At 39.3% G+C, this 21,004-nt stretch overlaps 1 protein-coding gene across 2 annotated transcripts in view; it reads right to left on the reverse strand.

Annotated features, from left to right (window-relative positions):
• The window catches only part of arhgef10la (Rho guanine nucleotide exchange factor (GEF) 10-like a), a 154,517-nt gene that overhangs the window by 114,149 nt on the left and 19,364 nt on the right, over window positions 1-21,004 (reverse strand). Inside the window, exons 3-8 of one of the 2 annotated variants that reach the window (XM_059328376.1) lie at window positions 14,299-14,326; window positions 5,585-5,760; window positions 3,429-3,524; window positions 3,203-3,330; window positions 1,459-1,554; window positions 615-723 (exon numbers count right to left, since the gene is read on the reverse strand). In XM_059328376.1, coding sequence (XP_059184359.1) covers window positions 615-723; window positions 1,459-1,554; window positions 3,203-3,330; window positions 3,429-3,524; window positions 5,585-5,760; window positions 14,299-14,326 — 633 coding nt within the window. The remainder of the gene's footprint in view (window positions 1-614; window positions 724-1,458; window positions 1,555-3,202; window positions 3,331-3,428; window positions 3,525-5,584; window positions 5,761-14,298; window positions 14,327-21,004) is intronic. The other variant, XM_059328377.1, reaches the window with a different exon arrangement.

A 21,004-nucleotide genomic window follows, 5' to 3' on the forward strand; every position in this document is an offset into this window, starting at 1 on the left:
TTTGGAATGATAACAGAGGATTGGTGGAAAAGAAATATAATGCCGTGCAGATTTCCCTCGATCAACACCTAAAAATAGCAGCAATGGCCTCTTTACCTCTTTGTGATGGCTGGGAGATTTGTTTGAGGCGTGGGTCTGGTATCTGTGGTTTACAGAGCTGCTCGACACTCCATTAATGGATGGTAATCTCCCTCTATTGTTAAGAAAGGGTTCCTATAACACAACCTATATTGTACCACACTGGCGCCTTCATCCTTCTCTTTCTCACACTTCAAAAACTTTACTCGATCATATTGTCAGTCTTAAAAGTGAGGAAGCCCGTCTGTTTTATTTATTATAGTTATAATCAGTGAGATCTCTCTTTTTCACAGTGCTTTCACTTCTCCCTAAAGGGATTTGTATAAAGAAAAAGTAAGACTTTCCACTCCATCTGCCTCAAACAATACTTTGACTTGGCTAGCTTTGCACATAAGCAACTGCCTATAATTCAAAGAGTCATCTGTAGGAGTTAGAACCAAGACTTCAAAACCAATACCTATAAGGAAAAATACTATTCCAGCTACAAAAAGCCAGCTGAACAACATTTACAAAGTTTTTAGACAGGCCTGCATTACCCAATTGATCTTTTCTCTGTAGGAAGGAAACTTTTCGCATGACGGCTATCTTGGTTTTTTCGAGCCCATCTTTCGTTCCACTCCTCGCCGCCTTCATGAGCTGCTGAACCTGGTTGGAAGGAGCAGACAGACACAACGAAGCAGCGTTAGAGTACGAGGAAAGTGCCATGCTGTGGAGACTTGATAACCTTCGGTGCTCCTCTGGAGAGAGACGGAGAGAAGTGGCGCTGCTCAGTGGGCTCATCATGAATCTCACCATCTGCGACTCCCTGTGGGTCGCTCTACAGCCTCTAATCAGAGAGTCTATGAGCATATCATCGAGAGATTATGGTAACAGAGTGAGCTCCACATCAGAGCTGCATTGCTCAGTGTGGGAGAATTCAGTTGACCACAAACTCCACCCACAGCAAGACAGAGGCCCTGCAACCAGACTCCGCTGACCAAGAATACACACAGGGTGCTAGTATTTTTAAATGATGTTACTTCAGGAAAGTAGGTCATTAATTGGGGGCAAGTTGCAATGGAGTTTATGGAAGTAAATACGCAGAATATTATTTAATAATTCATGTGTCCCATAAATGCGTCAAGATATTAAACCAGGCAGGGAAAGAGAGAGAGAGAGAGAGCCCGACAGAGAGTCTCAAAGCAAAGTCACAGTCCAAAGGAAAGCTTGGAAGGATGGTGCAGAGAGTCAGTTAAGCCTTTGAGTCAGCTGAGTATACAAGGCAGCATATTTCAGCTCTGGGTGATCATCAATCCTATTGACAAACATCTAGCGGAGTGGTTTGAGCTCTGCGAAGAAACAGTGTGATATAGCTGTGTTTGCTTGCTGCTCGAGATATACCTTGATGTCATAGTTGTGCTTGCCAGACAGCCTCATGGCCAGTTCGCGTTTGGTCCTGGCACAGCGCTCCCTCAGCCGACACACTTCAGGAGAGAGCTACAGGTGGTTGGACAGGGACAGGCGGGGCACGGGGCAGGTTGCATTTAGCCACAAGAGGCATTGAGGAGGAGGGAAAATAGTAAGGGAGAGGAAATAGAAAAGGGAAATGGAGGCAAAGTGATCAAGGCAAAACAAGCTACGCAACATCGGGAATTAATCACAAGCATAGAGAGTGAAGGCTTGGCGCACTGCTTTGGCCGAAGGGTTATGTTGTAGAGACTAATGGACACTGATGTATAGAAGGGATGGGGATGATGAGGGTGCAACCAGTAGGGCTGGGCAATATGGACCAATAGTCATATCCTGATATATTTAGGCTGAATATCAATATACCATATATATCCTAATATTTTTATCCCAAAGTGAGAGCAAATGTTCAGTCAAAGTCAAAGCCAAATATGACATGTCACAAGTAGTTTTATTGAAACCATTTATTTAAGTGAACATAAATAGTGTATAACAACAGGAGTACCTTTTTTTTAATCAAAGCTCCATAAAGTGCACATTTAAATAAAAAAATATCTCAAATAAAAGCTGCAGTTTGCCTGGATCAAGGACCACAGTGCACAATATGAACTGTATGGATATATGCGATATGGTCTAATTCCATATGATATTTTAAAATATATCTTTTGATATCGATATATCGCCCAGCCCTAGCAGGCAGTTTAGGGCAAGAAGCAAACTCTGTCACAGCTCTCCCAGGCTGCTTGAATTAGTTAGAGAACTGAACATAAGGAGAACTTCAGGTACACTCGGTGAAAAGTTAATCGGGCGTGACTAATTAAAAACTATGTGTTTTGATGAAGGCTGAGCTCCCCAAAAAAGTGTTGTCAGGCCCTAATAGTCAAGGTTTCTTCATTAATTGTTCAACCAGTGCAGCTGAATCCCTCCTTTTTGTTCAGCGGCCTGGGACCAGTACGCCAACGGAACTGTGGGGGATTTTTCACACCACACTGTCCTGTAATTACCTCAGTAACACTTTTTTCGTTCCCAATACAAGGAACGGTTTCTCAAAGCATTGACTTAACTCAGGATATTCTTGGATTACAATGGAATTATATCCATGCACAAACACCTTCGATATGTAAAAATGTGTAGGAATAAATCTATGAATTAATAATGATTCAACTCAGCAAAAATATATATTTTGAATATTATGACTCCAAATGTTCCATAAGCCGCATAGGTGAAAGCACGTTAAAGGCTGGTGAAGCATAAAGGAGATGCAGCACAATGTGAATGTGAACACAGTGCCATCATGTGGAAGACTGACACTGTGTAGCTGTGCTGCACAGCACTGATGAACAGCATCCTTGGCAGAGGAAAGGCAGGCAGATCTAAGGCTTTTCAAACACAAATGCCTCTTGTTTACTTTCATCCCACAATGAAAGTTTAAGGCCTAGACAGCCTCTTTTACATTTTTCATGTTCTTTATAGTTTCCTTCCAGTTCCATACATTAATAAAGACAGCTGTGCCACAGGAACAGGAGATGAAATATTCTCCTTGAATATTTTTTAAGTGCTGGAATCCAACCAAAAACAACCGAGTCGCTCATGATGCCATGTAAAATAAACAGAAACTAGGAATTGTGTGAGATAAACACACTTATCAGACATGCATCCACACATTGGCTAATACTACCTTGCTCCGTGTTGGTTGTTTGGCCTCGTTATCAGACTGTTCGTCATAGCTTTCAAACTCACTGGAGCTCCATCCGTTGTCTGCATCCGGAGGACCACTGTCTCTCTGAACGTCTTCGTAGATCATATCTGCTTAGCACACATGTATTACACATCAGAAGCTCCACATCAGGATTCAGGATTGGGCAAACACCCTAGACAAACACCATTCTGCTGCGGCTACTCACCTTCATCAGGAGAGATGGGGTCCTCGCTTGGAACATCATCATAGATCACCTCAGAAGCCTCTACCGTCTGTGGCTCGGCTTCAGCCACACGTAAAGCTGGCGACGAAAACCAGCGGCATCAAAGTAAACAAACAGTGTTTTTAAAAAAGAAAAAGTGTGGTGCCTTCTGTCTTTTATCTCCCGTTCTGTTTGATAGGTGCATCTCCTGTTGTTAGATCAGTCTTTTACATTTCTCCCCCAAAAAACAAAACACACAAAGACATACACGCTCAGCTCTAAACTACATTGCCGGAATCCTTTTGGCAAAGCAGAAAAAGATAAAAGAAGCCAGATCTATGCGCCTCTGGTTAGGAATTTACACAGCCTTTGAATATTTACATACTTATTGTATCATTTGCATTTAAAGGTCTTGTTCCTCAGGGAGATTTGGCACATGGCTTTGTCCATGTGACGCAACATGATTGTATCCAGCTTGTTTGAGCTATTGACCCATTCTATCTCCACGCTCGGCAGGATTTGTCATTAACTGCTTTGAGAGTGTTTCAGCCTAATTTAGCTCAGTGAGCTTTATTGATTTGGTTTTAAACTGTGATTTGTCTGTAACACTTTCTCCTAAGCCCCGAACAGCAACAATCACTGTTTTCAATTAATCTGATTGGAAATGTCTATTCTGTCATGGATTATTCAGCAGAGTTCAGTCTGAAATTCGAAATAACCTTGGACACAATCCAGAAGATGAACAAAGAGCAACTGTTTTTCTACAAAAGAGGATTAGCTACACAAATGTTCTTTATATATCGCTCACTTTCCTACGCTTGTGCATTCAGAAAGGATTCAGAAAAGAGAAAAAAACAACTGGATTTGGGCTATCAGCCTGACTATCAGCATATCTGCAAAGTGGCTGGGCCTCTTGGGAACACGGCTTGTTATTTCAAACGTGGTAAACCAGAAGTTCCTCACTGTGTTCTCTTACTTTTATTCAACTTTTCTCTACAGCAGCACAATGATAGCTTGATAAACTCATCCAGAGGTCACAATGGCACTGCAAGCAATTAAAAACTACACTGCCGTCACAGTTGTTGAAAATGTTAAGAAAAAAACACAGCAAAGCATTTGCAATCAGTGTCAGATAATCACAGAAATATGTGCCATGACCAAATCTCATCAAGCTTTTCCAAACAGGAAATACTTGATTATTCATAATAATCTGTATAAAGCAGGTTGAGTCAAACTGAAACACAGTCTTTCGACGCAATAAACAAACACATTTGGCCTCCACAGCATTATTTCCTAAACTAAAAGTACCAAATTAAACATAAACATAGCAATAGATTTCTCATTAAGATCTTTCCAATGGAATTTGTGTTGTTTTAAGTAGCTTCCTTTTTTCACTTTGTGAATTGTAATTTTAGATATCTCAGAGGGAGGTTTTAATATAATTTCATTATTCAGTTTAAATATACTGTACACGTTCAAAATGACGGCAGAGGCCTGTGTGAAAATACATCAGAAGAGTAGGACATAAAATAAGTCGTGCAGCATTGCAGGGCTCCTTTACATCTCTCATTTCTGAGCCACCTTCAAATAACGGCAGCTCTGCTGACTGAGTCAAAATCCAAAAGCAATTTTCCCTCATGGAAATGGTTCTCTATTGATCCTCATCCTGAATTAATTGGATTCATGTCATGTCTGTGTAGAAATCAAATCATGCCAGAGAATGTGTGTGTGAGTTGGTGCGTATTGTGCAGTTATGTGTTTGAAAAGAGTGTGTGTGTGTCCATACATCCTGTATGTGTGTCTGACCTGCTTCACCGTAGAAATCAATGAACCATAAGATGACCGTACGCCTGTAATATGGTGTTCTTGCCACCTTTGATCAAGGTCAAGAGATGCAATGTGCAGTACTAACAAAATACTGGTACACAATATATATTGCCAGTGTCATTATAGTGTAGTCCAAGGTAGTGTTTACGCAACTCTGGAGGCCCAATTGGTTTTCTAACACATCTGTCGCGACGTGACTGCTATGATACATAGGTGGAATGAGCCTGAATCCCAAGGCAAGCTTATATTTAATCTGTTTTGGTCTGAAATTGAACCCTTGATCTACAACATAAGGTGCATCACTTCTCTGTCAATAGCCTTCAGTCCCATACCTTCAGACGTGTCCCTGGAGACTGAGTTTTTCTTGGCGATTTCTTTGCTGTGGTCTCCCGAATCAGTCGGCGTCTCCACAGCTGGCGGCACCGCAGGAAGCCCCCGGAGCTCCTCTCCCACATGAGGAGCTGAGGTACTGGGCTCGGCTGCTGCCGCTGCTGCTGCTGCTGAGGCCCTGGAAGGTATCCAAATATTAGCACAGTTAAACTAACACTGAGAGCTGTGTGCCTCATTACAAGTTAATTTCAGCGAGAGGAAGAGGAGGCAGAGTGGCTGGAGGTGGGGGTCAAAATAGTTCTTTGCTATCCAAGCATGCAAATGCAAACTCCCTAAAGTCTGACAGAACACATATTGCTGCTGTCAAGTTGTTGTCTCTTTTTAGACTTTTTTAGAAGTAGGAAAACTATTTTTCCACATGGGCAGCTGTGGGCAGCTGTGGAGTCCAGGAGGCCGCGCTTTCTCTCAATTTTGTTTTTCTGATTATGTGATATTTAGCGGAGATAGTTCAAAAACCAAACCGATTTCAACAAAGTGAGAACATGGGCCAAGAAACAGGATACTAACAAGTTCATATCAACACGCTAGTATCTTTAGCTAGAATAATACAGCTTGCACAAACACTTTTCACAGAAGGGATCAAAGATTATCCTTCCCTTGGCCATTTATTAAAAACGTTTTCAACATTTTCACATGAAGTACTGCACATGAAGGTTATGATTGTCAATGTCAGATACAGATTTAACATTTCAGTAATTTCCATCACCAAACAACATATTTAGAGGACTGTTGTTCACCCTTGGTAGAGGTACAGTACAGCCTCTCTGAGTGCTTTCTTCATATTTTACTTTAATTTTTAAAGTGTAGGCTTCACAAACACTTTTGTAAAGAAACGTTTCCACAGAGACAGGACCTTCTATGGAATGGAAACAGTAACATTTTAGAGTTAGAGTGGATTTCTTTCAGTCATTACTTGTGTGGGATTATTTGCTGATCTATTTATTTTGAACTTAACTTATTTTGCAAGTCCATGTTTAAATAAAAAAAATAAGAAAAACTTTAATCACACTTACAGATTGTTACATGAGCTGCTTGCCCCGGAGAAATCTAGGACTGCAACTACTGATTATTTTCATAATTGATTCATCTTCTGATAACTTTATTTCAGTTAATCAATAACTGTTTATTCAATAGAAGACTAGTAATGTGTGAGGACAGTTATTAATCGTGCCATCAATCATTGGAATAATTGTCCACTGAATATGCGTAAACTGAATAGCAAAATATCTTTCAAGTACCATTTGAGAATGCACTATTTAAATTTGTGAGTAGGGAATAGACTGTAAAAATGTAATAATGAATGTAATACTTATGAATGTAATAACTTATTTGAATAATTTCTGATGATGTTTTAATGATGTCTACAATGTTTCATTGTTTTTACATTATCATTGTTATGTGATTTATTTTTATTTATGTTTTGGACCCCAGGAAGACTAGCTTGTCCCACTTTTGGTGACAGCTAATGGGGATCCTTTTAACAATAAACGATAAACAATATCAGAAAACACTCATAACTTCACAGAGCCAAATGTGACATCTTCAAATGTCTTGGGTTTTTTTTGTTTTGTTTTTATTAAGATATTTTTTTGGCCATTTTTGGGCTTTATTGGAAGAAGTGAAAGGTTTGACCAAAAGTCTAAACACCCCCAAAATATTTAATTTACAATGATATATGAAAAAACCTAGATTTTGTTAATTTTTGATTCAAGGGACTAGAATCAAAGAATAAATCCATCAAAAAAAACATTATGTACCTGTCGATCGTCTAATAATTTCAGCTCTAGTCAAACATGACCTGTTATGCCTGCGGCTTACCATAACCACGGCTAACTTTTTGAATGAAAACCTGCCCTGAACCAGCTATTAAAAACAGACTGACATCACAGGGGAAAATCTTGTTGAGGCAGCTATCACATGATGCTGCCAGTGAGGGATTGTCCTCCCCCACATGACTGATAATATGACAGGATCTAGAGTGTAGGAGAGTCCCATCTACACTAATTAAATCTGTCCCTCTACTAAACACCTCAACAACGCTTGCAATGCCAGCAGCAGCAGCAGCAGCAGCTACTCAAAGTGATGGGCAACTTGCAGACAAACAAGACATGCCAGGAAAATAATGTGCACAAAATGCTGCAAATATGGAGGAGTTGAGGCAGCAGGCAGGCTTGCAGACTTTGCATTAAAGTGGCAATAGAAGCAGACTATCTGTATTCAACGATCTTGCAAACCATTATCTTTTCTTGTAGGGTACAGCACCAGGTGAACCGTGTATTGTGAGTCAGAAAGAAAGGAAAGCATGCCCAGAGCAGGCAAGGATACAAAAATAACAGTGGGGAGTTTATAGCATCTGTGTTACCTCAACACAGAATACTGATACTAAGGATCCACTACATGAGGGTAATACAGAAAACAGTTTCTACTAGGTAAGGGCAATATATCATGTTATATCAAAAGTGTGATATGAGACTAAATATTATCGCAGATTTTGGATTTATCCTCTCCTGGTTTTAAAGTGGTGTAATTTTCTGAAGTGATCAGACTGCTTTAGCTGTTCTAATATCTGCTTTTACCCACTTAGTTATTATGTCCACATTACTGATGATTTTTTTTTTTTTTATAAATGTAATGGTTGAAATATTTTGTGAAAGCACCAGCAGTCAAACCATCAATAATGGTAGATATATTTGGAGGAAAATTATTTTGATGTTTGATTTTCTTCATATTTTTCTCAGCCTACAATGACTTAAAAAGAACAACCATTCCAGCAAATCCCAACTGTCTGGTACTGCAATCTGCTCCAAAATAAAGGAGAAAAGGTATATGTAAATATAATGATTTATGTAAATATAATGGTATATTATTCTAAAATATGCTTTATTATAAGCTTTATTTGAATATAGTCTTAGTTTTGGTTGTGTTTGTGCCATGCTCCCCCTGTTGAACTATAAACGCCCACCACCACATATCTGGGGGTAAATGTAATGCCCTGCCAACATGTCACATTAGAGCTACTGATAGTAGACATTTGGTTTTGTGGTGGTGTCAAGCTGCAAAAGACTCTAAAGTATTACGGTGCTGTTTTCTCTATAATGCCGCATCATTCCTCTCAATCTAAAGAACAAAAATGATCTCAAGCCACATGAAAACAAAATAAAGAGCTATTTGTCAACACATTTTTTACGATAAACCGATCTCCTGCCATTAAAATAGCTTGTGTGGAGAAGAGTGGAGCCAGAACAATAGCGATACACAACTCGTCTTCCTGCCTGTATGCATTCATGTCAGGTGTGAGTGATTTGAGCAGTGTAGCTATCGATCCAGGCATATCTTTGTGCACCCCTTCACAACTTATCCACGCCTATAAGCCCTAGTGAGTCATATAGCTCAAGGAGAGAAGCAGGAATCATTTTTCAATGCAAATGACATAGCCTGGGGCAGAGCACACCCTAAAGCAGAAGCTGCCTGAATGCAAATCTTATACTTCCATCTGTTTCCATTCCCTTCAGCTCCAGCGCCAGGGCAGTACTACCTGCCATAGCTCCACCTGTTCTGCCCCCTGGTCTCTCTTGAGCATATCTGTTCTTTATAACTGCTCAAGCATTGTGCTGATCATACTGATGGAGCGTTATTTGTCCTCAGGTTATAAATCTCCTCCATAAACAACTGCCCACCATTCCCACAATGCACCCAGTGTTACTGCTTCAAGTTATTCTGCAAATGACACACTCTAATTAGATAGAACTCAAAGTATTCGGTTCATGGCTCCTTATTATATCTGTATACATGTGTGTTTTTAAAGCTAATACAGTATCACCTTTTCCTTTTGCTTTCACAGCACATTCAACCGAGGCGAGTACAACAAGGTGAGGGGGTCTGCAAAAAAAGTGGCTGTGAAAAATAAATGTGTTCTGTGAGCTACATTAGATGAGTTTTTTCGCAAGGGCAAAAGTCTAAAGTTCTGCAAGGCTGCAAAAGAGCAAAAAGGTGAACTAACCAAAAAAAGTAATTTCGACAGGGGGAAATAACAGTTCAAGTAAAGTTAGACTCTCTAAGGTTAGAGCTCTGTGCAAATAAAACAGAAGCATACATGCCACGTTGTCATGGTATCTTTTGTGTTAATCTTTTCATTGCTGAGGTTCATTGCAATGCATTTAATGAAAACTATCTGTCAAGGGGTAAAAAAGTGAAGTCAGAAGTAAATGGTGGCATCAAACACTGGAGCGCACATAAAACTCACAGGAGAGAAATGCTGCCTTGAGCTTAATAGCTGTAACGAGCTGATGTGCTGTCATTGCAGTGTTAAGAAAAACCCATATTTCTGCAATAACAATCGCAAAGTAATTTTGGCATTATTATTCTAAAACTGCTGACAGATCTGGTGGATGTGCTGACAGTCTTAACACCTTGATGGTGGAAAGTGCTATTGATAGCTCTTCTTTAAAAGGGTAGACTATTGACTAAACCAAAGTGGAAATGTGCACTCAGCAGAAATCTCCCTGCATGAGAAATTGCAAGACCCCACTGTGACCAGTGCAAACACACACACACAAACACACACACACAGTCATTGAGTCATTCCATGCACATACATTTGCACACAGCACAAACATGTACTGCACACACATACACACACATGCTAACACCTGTGAACAAACACAGGCTTTTCTTTTCAGCACAGGAAAACCCACAGGAATCCAAACCATGAAGTCCGCTATCAGTGGAGGTTTCTGAGCACACTTCCTAGAGCAGAAGCACAGATGGAAGGCCTCATCAAAATCAGGGCCCCTGCAAGGCTTCATCGTGCAGGCCAGAGAGGCTGGAGAGGGATACTTGTGATAAGGCACCGAAATAATGTTTTTATGTATGAGCTTAGAAAAGTATAGTAAATACACTATAGAGAGGAGGACACTGAACAAACTGTTTTGTATCTATTTGTCTTTCCTCCCACAAACAATTAAACTGAATAACACTTGACCCCTGTCTAACAATTGACACTGGACTGTCATACAACTGCACTTATCTATCTATCTAACTATCTATCTATCTATCTATCTATCTATCTATCTATCTATCTATCTATCTATCTATCCATCTATCTATCTAATCTAAATTTCATGACATTAAACAAGCAAGAGAAGTATTGAAAAATCTGTACAGTGCATTAATATTCAATATATATGTTATGCTACTGACTGAGGCATTAAATGGTTGTCTTTTAAATGCAGAGCCTCGATTCAAGCAAGCTAAAGTATCCTTCAGAAAAACTAACGGCTATCAACTCCGGGGCTGTTGTTGTTCTGTCGGTGACTTTGACTGTCGACTGCTCCATGGAGGCAGGCAGGCAAAAAGACAGTTGCTTGAGAGGAATCAATAAACTATTCCATTATCATTTACTGTGCTGAGGCCTCGAAGCAAACTCTCGTCTTGACTGTATGAAAGCTGTTGACTGACTGCACCACAGTGAGGGTCATTTCATTCATACGTCTGCTTAGCCCTATATATTGACACTGCAGTTCAATTCACATTACCAACTAGAAAAAGTCAACTCAGTTTAGTGCAGATCTCCACCCACTGTGTTTGGGGCCATGTGTGTGGGGAACAGGGAGTGCAGTAGAGTTTTCTTTAAGATGCAAAAATAGCGTAATGGTATCATAACAGAGCATCCTCGGTTCATCTTACTGAATAAACTCAATAAGGAAACAATACACAGGAGGATGAGTCCAAACTTTAAATTTTAAACATAATAACTTAGAATATTTTGTTGTAATATAGCACGCAAAATAAAACCCCTCCATTACTCCATATCTCCTCTGAAACAAAGAAGAGTTGAATCACTCAATTGTCCCTCCAAGCTCCCTCACAGTCAGGGCTGGCAGCTAAGATAACAAAAACAGGCAGAATAAAAAATTAATAAATCCCAACTCCCTGACTTTGGTGAAGCATAACATATCAGGTATGGAATTAATCTGCAGATGCTCCGCTTCAGAATGAGACTAAACTTTAACAGTTTTTTTGCCAAGACGAAGGCCAAAACGTTACTTGCAGCAGAGTAGGTAAGGCTTGTAGCTGAATGCAGTGTTTTGAGATTTTCTGTTGCTTTTTAGCTGACTGGCTACAGCGCCAACCTTTGACTTGTACCAGTGTTGTAGTCAAGACCACCTAAACCGAGACCAAGTCAATACCAAGACCACAGTGTATGGAGAACAAGACATGACCGAGACTTTGGGAGGTCGAGACCGAGAGGAGACCAAGACCAGTCCCAGACGTCTCTGTTAGCATTGCTTTGCCGAATTTGCAAGCTTCTGTGTTTTCTTTGTTTTTTTTAGTTGTGCACAAAAATTCTTTGTGGCTCAGGTAACCAAATTTAATTACAGACTAGTTGGCTGACATCTTCTCACAGCCTCTTCTCCTGCCACTAATATGCACTTTTGAGGGTATGAAAGGAGGCAGGAGGGGTGACAGCCGTTAACGGTGACAGCTATTTCAAATGATGTAAGAGTCATGTTATTGGATGTACTCGAAGCAATACGATTTATGCAAAATCACAGTAATGATATCAACAAATAAATCCAAAAATGCAGTTGTAGCTTCGACCGGTCTAGAAATAAAATCCAGTCCGCTTTGTCCGAGACCGGGACAAGACCGAGTAAAAATGCAGTCCATTCCGAGACGAGACCTAGACCTTCAAAAAGTGGTCTCAAAACCAATCTCGAGTACTACAACACTGATTTGTTCAAACCACAGTGTGACTGACTCACATACCAATCTGCTTGTTGTGCTAACCCCTTAGCGCCTGCTGCTACCGGCTTACAGCTAAAAGTTTCCGGGGGAAAACTCACACGAAATTCAGGTCCACACATATACGCACGTATATCTTATCAGACAAATACCTCACTAGCAGTGTAATGTGCCCATGTAGCTTGTTCCAGTTTTATGTGCAAAGGTATTGAGATATTCACCTTTGTAAAAGGCTTTGCACACCCACACAGGTGTTTTCAGTTATTCTGGCTGATCAGACCCCTGCTCAGGTTGAGGGTAGGCGGACATGTGCTGGGAATTCTGTGAGGTATAAGAATGATTTCTAAAAAAAAGGGTAATTTTTCCCACCCTTACTCTTGTAGCAAAGCTAACAGGAGATGAGGGAGCTGTCACTCACAGTCATACACACCCACAAGGGCCTGAGAAGGGGTCTAATCAGCCAAAATCATTTCTCTCATGTGGGTGTGCGGGACTTTCAAGTGCCATCACCCAAATACAATAAAGATTAATGAAATGTAATTTATGCTACTTGAAGTGTGTTCTTTGAAAAACAGAAACAGAGTTCCCATGGGCCTTTTTTAAGACAGATGTTTTCACATGTGACAGTAGGAAAAGCACAGGTGCAATTAATAGCATTAATTAATGCTGCATTTATTTAGGTTTAGGGCCGGAATACATTTCTGATCTTTTGCTTAGCTACAAACCACCCAGAACTCTCAGATCATCAGGGACTGGTCTGCTCAGAACTTAACATGGAGAGGCAGCGTTCAGTTTTTATGCTCCACATATCTGGAACAAACTCTCAGAAAACTGCAGATCTGCTGCAACTCTTTTCAATCAAGACTGAAGACTTTTCTGATTGCCACTGCCTTTCAGTAATACTGCACAGTCACTTTTATTCCTTTGATATTAATATATATATATATATATATATATATATATATACATACATATATATATTTATTACGCTTTCAATTTTAAAATTTTATATTTGAATGTACTTTTATTTTTTTCCCAAATATTTTATCTGCTAGTTTTCAGTCTTAAAATCTTAGAATTTTATATTTGAATGTCATTTTATATATGTCTCGTTGTTTGTTTGTTTTGTGTAAAGCACTGTGAATTGCCCTGTTGTTGAAAGCTGCTATAATCTTGCCTTGCATTGCATTGCCTAGGTGTCCGGGTTCAAATTCCCTGGTATTGTAAACACTAGCTCAGTGGAATGACTTATAGGGACACTTAAACAAATAAAGCCATCAATGTTATTCGTAAGACCTGTATTTTTCTCGCAAGGAAAAGTCAAAATATTTGTGAAAAATACAATTTATTTCTCAACTGTAGTTAGTTGGTAAGAACACAAATGTTGTTGCTTTTTTACATCCACTGTATTAGGGTGGCAGTAAAAATTTTACAGATCTTGATCTTCAAACTTAAGCAGTGAACACAGATTGCATAGCTACGTACCACTAGGGTTACATGGAAAAATATGTTATTTCTGCTTGGTTGAAGTGACTTTTTAAATTAAATTATTCTTGACATTGCATAATAGAGTATAAGCAAGGCTCATCATATTATACCGTATGCATCATGATGAATGAGGCAATCCAGTGATTTCCCTCAAGGATTGTATCAGCAACATTACTTTATACTTGACATTACCACTTGTGACTGTGGGTGTGACATGCCATCTGGTATCTAAATGTTGTACAAATAGATGCGGCATGACATCACAGTATCTCATACCCACTGTGGCTTGTTTGGATGGAGTGTGAGGATGACATTATCTGAGACATAATGACATAACACTGATGTGGGGTGATGGTGAGCTTACTTTCTTCACCGCCCTTTAGTAATTTTCCCCATTCTGTAATAGGAATCAAAGGCAACTTACCCGCTGGGTGACTCATTAACTGGAACATCTGTCAAAATAAGCAAAACAGCAACCATTAGACAAACTCTTTTCAAGCAAAGGAAACACATATTTAAAAAATGACAAATGTAACTTTGTCAGAACAGAAAAAAACAGCTTAAAAGACTGGATTTGTGTTTTAATTACTAATTCTGAGAAGTTAAAAGAATACAAGCAGCTCTAAGTCTGGGACAATTAAGCAGATGGTGGCAGTCACAATGCCAATTTTGCATGGCTGTACTGTATTTTCACAGCACAGGTGTGTACAAGGAAAGTGCTGTTAAACAAATGTCATGATCGATTTCCTTTGGCTCCCACCATGTGAACTCATGTCATGTGGTGAGGGAGGGATATGAATCTCAGCTGCTCTCAGCCCTTGATTACATAACAGAAACAGACCTCCACTACACACTATTATCAACGCCTAGAATCCCCCCACGCATCTCCACTGCCCACTTAACGGATTACCACACATAGACTTGGTAAAAAGGCCTTTTAATTAAGTGTTAATCGCTTCACTTTGTCCAACAGGACTTCTCCAAGACCTAAATCTCTTTATCTGGGTGTGTAATGAACGGCCAGGGCCTGTTTGGCATCGTTAGCCAGGTAGTAAATATATCATACTTATATCTATATAACTTCATCCAATTAAGGGGGAAGTTAACTCTGCTCTGACTGCCTGGGGCACTAATTAAATCCTGTTAAAGAGAGATTAAAACCACAGACAAACTGAAGTCACTCACACAGTGTGTGGCTATGGGAAACTGATCAGATACATGAACAAAATAGGAAACATAAAATCTGAGAGCCATTTTATCAAAGACAGCTTGGTGTACAGTGACGTGGAAGTGGGTAGCAGTGCAGTGATATGCCCAGCAGCCATTTGATGACAGTGCACATGTTGAGAGGATGGAGCGTGGGGGTTTTGGTTACAGTACAGCAACTTTAACCACTACCCTGGGTCTCTAAAATAATACAATGGTTGAAGTTAAGTTAATTAAAGCCAGATTGTGTCAAACTGTCAAAGGCCGCACACATTAGTAGCAGTCGCCTAAATTTACTCATGTACTGTTCTTATATCCCCTAATTTTTCAGACAAGCCAAAGACAAAATTCCCAACTTTAAGGACTATTCTATTTGTACTTTAGCTACTTTAGTTTTTACATTTTAAACTAATTTGTATTCATGCTCTCCTACATTTCAGGGATATTCAATATGTGACTTTACTTACATTTACCTGCTATAGTTATTAGTAGCTTTTCATATTAGTGTTTGAATCCAAAACATCAGCTTGTAAAATGAGATTAATTGATAATAGGATCTTTTGCTGATGTTACCATTACAAAAATTCAGCATTATGTAAAGTAAGATTTATGTACAATTAACCTCTACCGACTACAGAATGTCAATGCATTTGTAAACATAATCAAATGTTAAACAAAATAGCATAATTATAATAATATAGCACTATATAGAGAAGGCAATAATGTGTATAATGAATACAGGTCAGGGTACATACAGTAAAAAAATGGTTTAAGTTATGTTAATTAAAGCCAGATTGTGTCAAACTGTCAAAGGCTGCACCCATTAGTAGTGGTGGCCTAAATTTACTCATGTACTGCTTTTATATTCCCTAATTTTCCAGACAAGCCACAGACAAAACTCCCAACTTTATGGACTAATCTATTTGTATTCAAGCTACTTTAGTTTTTTCATGTTAAACTAATTTGTATTTATACTCCCCTACATTTCAGGGATATTTAATATGTGTTTTACTTCACTTACATTTAGCTGCTATAGTTATTAGTAGCTTTTCATATTAGGGTTTGAATCCAAAACATATGCTTGTAAAATAAGATTAATTGAAAATTGAAAATGAAAAATTTAGCATTATGTAAAGTAAGGTAAATGTACAATTACACCTGTAACGACTACAGAATGTCAATGCCTTTGTAATCATAATCAAATGTTAAACAACATAGCATATTTATAATAATAAATCACTCTAGAAAAGGCAATAATGTGTATAATGAACACATGTCAGGGTACATACAGTAACAAAAATGGTTAGAGTTATGTTAATCAAAGCCAGATAGTGTCAAACTGTCAAATGCTGCACCCATTAGTACTGGTGGCCTACATTTACTCATGTGCTGTTTTTGTTTTTATCAAATTTGCCATTATTCAATACTCTCCAATTTTCCAGATAAGCCAAAGGCAAATTCCCACCTTTTCAGACTATTCAATTTGTACCTTAGTACAGTTTTCCATATTAAGCTAATTTGTATTTATACTCCACTACATTTCAGGGATATTTAATATGCATTTTACTCTAATTACATTTATTTAGCTGCTATAATTATTAGTGACTTATCATATTATTGTCTGAATCCAATACGTCAGCTTGTAAAAATATGATTAATTGGTAATAAGATCCATTACTTAAGTAATGATTACATACATGTATATAAGGTAAATGTACAATTACACCTCTACTTTCTATGTCAATGTATTAGTAAACATTATCTAATATTAAACAAAGTAGCATATTTGTCAAAAATATATATACACACATATATATATATAACACTTTTAAGAAGCAGTAATGAGCATAATGACAACAAACCAGCTTTTTTGAGAAACTTAACGGCTGGCTAGCCTATAGTTAACGTGCTAAGGTTACCACAATGTGATTAATTGATCACTTATTACAGTAGTGTTACCTATAAACTAACAATTACGAATTGTTTTACAGTTATTTTACTAATATTTTGCCATTTTTAGTGTCTAGTTTGCCGTCTTACCAGGAGTTGACTGGAAATGTTGATAGTATTTTGTATACTTCAGTTCAGTGAACAGCCTCTTGTTTAACGGTTGACAAACTTCAGTTGCTAATTTAATTAATTAATTTAATGTATATACAGTCTATGATTTAACGTTCCGTTGCTATATGGGAGGGGAGGGAGGGGGGTTACCGCGGAGACGGCTGCTAGCATTAGCCAAAAAACGGAGGACTAACGTTACGTCTTCCGGCAGGTAATTCGCCGTGTTTATACTTTATATTCTTAGCGGATTAGCAAATCACTGTCCAGATTTAGCTACCCTATTACTTTGGTTTTCTTCAGAGTTGTTAAGTGGTTTTACTGTGACAAAGTTGACGACGGTAGTCACCGGGGCTAAGCTAGTTAGCAACCACAGCTGGCTAACCTCCAAACCATTGGAAGGCTGCTAGCTAAATTAAATACAGAAAATAATTGGTGAAGTGGAACAGTGTATCTGGAGCATAATTGAAGAGAGAGATTAACCTATATTTACCTTGCAGCAAAGCAAAGCCCTCTCTAGCTTCATTAAAATTTTCCTTGGCTGCATCCCTTTACTCAAAATAAATAATAAACTACCAACTGAGGTGGCTGGGGACCCAAGAATAAACTAGCCCACTGTCAGAGTGAAGCATCACTAGCCTGGGTATACCTCTATGCTGCATCCCAAAGCCCTTAATGTTCGCCTCCTCTATCCTCTATCCTCGCTTGAACCGGAAGTTCTTTCGCGGGCGCCATCTTTAAGACCGTCCCAAAGCCCTTATTTGTGATCGGAGGATAGAGGATAGAGGATAGAGGAGGCATATCGGAGGAGGCACAAGCGAGGATACACGAGAGAATCCTATGCGGAAGTCTTTTAGCGGTGGCCCCGCCCCCTGACTCGTTGAATAGACGCAGCAGCTGATCGGACTGATGTTATAAATCGCAACATCGCTGTAGTTTGATACCGGGGTGAAGACAGATCACAGATTAAACTAAAGTGTGTCACCACAAGTTTTATATTTTATTTATATGATTCACCATGTAATTAAAATCTGTTTTATTGTGACTCTGAACAACAAAAACACCACAAATTTCCACAAACACCACATATTTCTACATTTATAATAAATTAAGAGAAACATCGCTCTAGAAGTTATTTTCCTTTTTCCTTTTTTTCCTTTTCGTGATTTGTTTTTTCCACCATACAGATTTATTATGGATATTATTAAAGTAAAAAAAACAAAAAAAAAAACAGTTGAGAGTCTGAGAGTCTGTCTGTCAGCAAGAAACACTTTTACATTGTTTGTCATTTTCATCAGTACCACGCGAGGTTGATCATTACTGAGTGACATAATTTACATTTTACCTTCATCATCTAACCTAATAAAATATTGGCCGGTGTTCAGCGGACACAATCATGCTCTGGTATATTAAATAATTAATTTATCACCAGGATCGTCTACTACGACGGCGTATTAGGGCAATATACGAAATAAATAAATAAATAAATAAATAGGAACCCAGGAGAGAGGGACCCAGCCACCATGGCATGATTAAAAACAGATAACATGAGGTGATGTTACGACATCACCACATTTCATTCCTTTCTACCTGCGGGATGTCTCTTCTTCTCCATCACTCGCTCTGTTTAAGGTGTTTTATCAGAGTGATCCGACTGACGCTCCTCCTCCTCGCGTTCACACGGAGCGCTGTCTCTCTTTCAGACCTCCTCTGCTTCTTGTTGACAGTTACAGTGTAACGTTCGTCTAAACTTTTTTCACAGCAGCAGGTTTATTGTTCCCAGCCTTCATTCCTCACGGTCATCCTCATGTGATGCGTCTTTACGCGTGCCATGGAGCCGGGTTTATGGAATCTTTATTCATCTTTTTGAAGTGTGTGTGTGTGTGTGTGTGTGTGTGTGTGTGTGTGTGTCTGTGTGTGTGTGTCTGTGTGTGTATGTGTGTGGCACCGGACGGACCCAGTGAGGCATGGACCAGTATTACCCCCCTCCCCCGGGTCCGTATTTTTTTTTCATACTTGGCCCTAATAGTTGTCCTAATACAGCAGCAAATAATAATTAATAAATTATATAAAGACATTCCCGTGCCCCTGAGCTGGACACAGTTCACAGTATAAATACACAATGGAGGTTGTTATTCATGTGCAGGTGTTTGTTAAACAGAGAAAACACTTATTATTATTATTATTATTATTATTATTATTATTATTATCATCAGTGCATGTCTCCAGCTGTTAAAGCGACTGACAGCTGATCCAGCTGTGATCCGCTGCCGCCGTCATTAGAAACGGACGTCGCTTCACGTGACGCTCCGGAGGGAAGGACGTCCCATTTGACTTAAATCGTTTCTCCTCTCCTTGCTTCCCTCACTTGCGTCTCTCCATGCATCCCCGGTGGGCGGGACTAAGACGCAAGTGAACGGCGCAAGTGAGGGACGCGTAGATGCGAAACTAGAAAATTTCTAAAGAAATTTTGATTGTGTGCTTGCCTCTGGACCATCATCCTCGTGGCTCAAATGAACAGTTAAACAAGGACTCAATGCCGAGTAATCTGACACCTTATACAAGTTTCTAGGACAAACGGTTCATTGGTTATGAAAGGGGGCGTGGCTAATCAAAAGGGCGGGAATTTATGAAATATTGTTATGTAGAAATGGTCAGTGATGAGCCATCATCATGCATAACAAGTTTGAGGCAGATTGGACAATGTATGGTCAAGTTATAAGGTCTCAAAAATGCCATGTCTGTGACAGTTAGAGTTAACTGTTTTCAGTTAAAATGTCTGTGTTGGAGGAGGGGGGGGGGGGGGGTGGGGGGCTGGGGGAGGCTTTGGTAGCTAAGCAACCCGGTGGCCAGGTGGGGTCGACCAATCAGAGCAGAGCAATCAACGGAATGTTCCGGAAGAGTGGCCAGAGGTGGAAAAACTGAAATTCCTGGCCTCGAACAGAAAGCATTTTTGACAAAACCATAATACCTATCATTGATCCGACTTCACTTTGAGCGTCCTGAGTTCTTCCTGAACATCTACATATGTTTTTTTTTAAGAAAGATGAAAAAATAGCTTTGTTAGAGCGATTTTAAAAAACGGTTACATTTTTTTTTTTGAGAAATCTTCCTGCATTTTTAATATGGGAGCCGATGAGGCAGTTGGTGCGTTTTGTTTGTGCATCTGTGCGTCCTGTGCCAAAACTATAACTCTGACAGCTTTACCAGAGGATTGTGAGTGAGAGGACAAATTTTCCTACGTTTCTATGTATAAATTATTTCTGTAGAGTGAAATTTGCGGCCTGGAGCGCAGTTTTCAAATTTATTTTTTGACAATTCTTTCTCTCCCTCTACACTCTGTTTGATGACTTCCCCACTCTAGACTCTCCATAGGGTTACATTGGGGGGATTTTTTGACGTGTTTTTGCCCAATAATTTGAAAACCGTTTGTCGAAACCCTTATAAAAGTCATAGCACACTGGTCATGGGTGAGCCGGTCGATTTGATACCATTTTTGTGTATGTGCGACCAAAACTCTGGGAGGAGTAGTCGACGGAAAAACAACACGGAAGAAACGGAAGAAGAACTAGAAAATTCCTAAAGAAATTTTGATTGTGTGCTTGCCTCTGGACCGTGACTCTCGTGGCTTATCAAAAGGGGCACGGATTAAACAGGGACTTTCTGCTGAGTACACTCACACCTCATACAAGTCTCTAGGACAAACGGTTCACTAGTTAGTAAAATGGGCGTGGCTTATCAAAAGGGGCGTGGTTATCAATCACCAGTTAAACAGGGACTCTATGCTGAGTAATCTGACATCTTATACAAGTTTCTAGGACAAACGGTTCATTAGTTAGTAAAAGGGGGCGTGGCTAATAAAAAGG

The sequence above is a fragment of the Centropristis striata genome, chromosome 3 (assembly GCF_030273125.1).
Source record: "Centropristis striata isolate RG_2023a ecotype Rhode Island chromosome 3, C.striata_1.0, whole genome shotgun sequence".
In the NCBI taxonomy this organism is placed as follows: Eukaryota; Metazoa; Chordata; class Actinopteri; order Perciformes; family Serranidae; genus Centropristis; species Centropristis striata.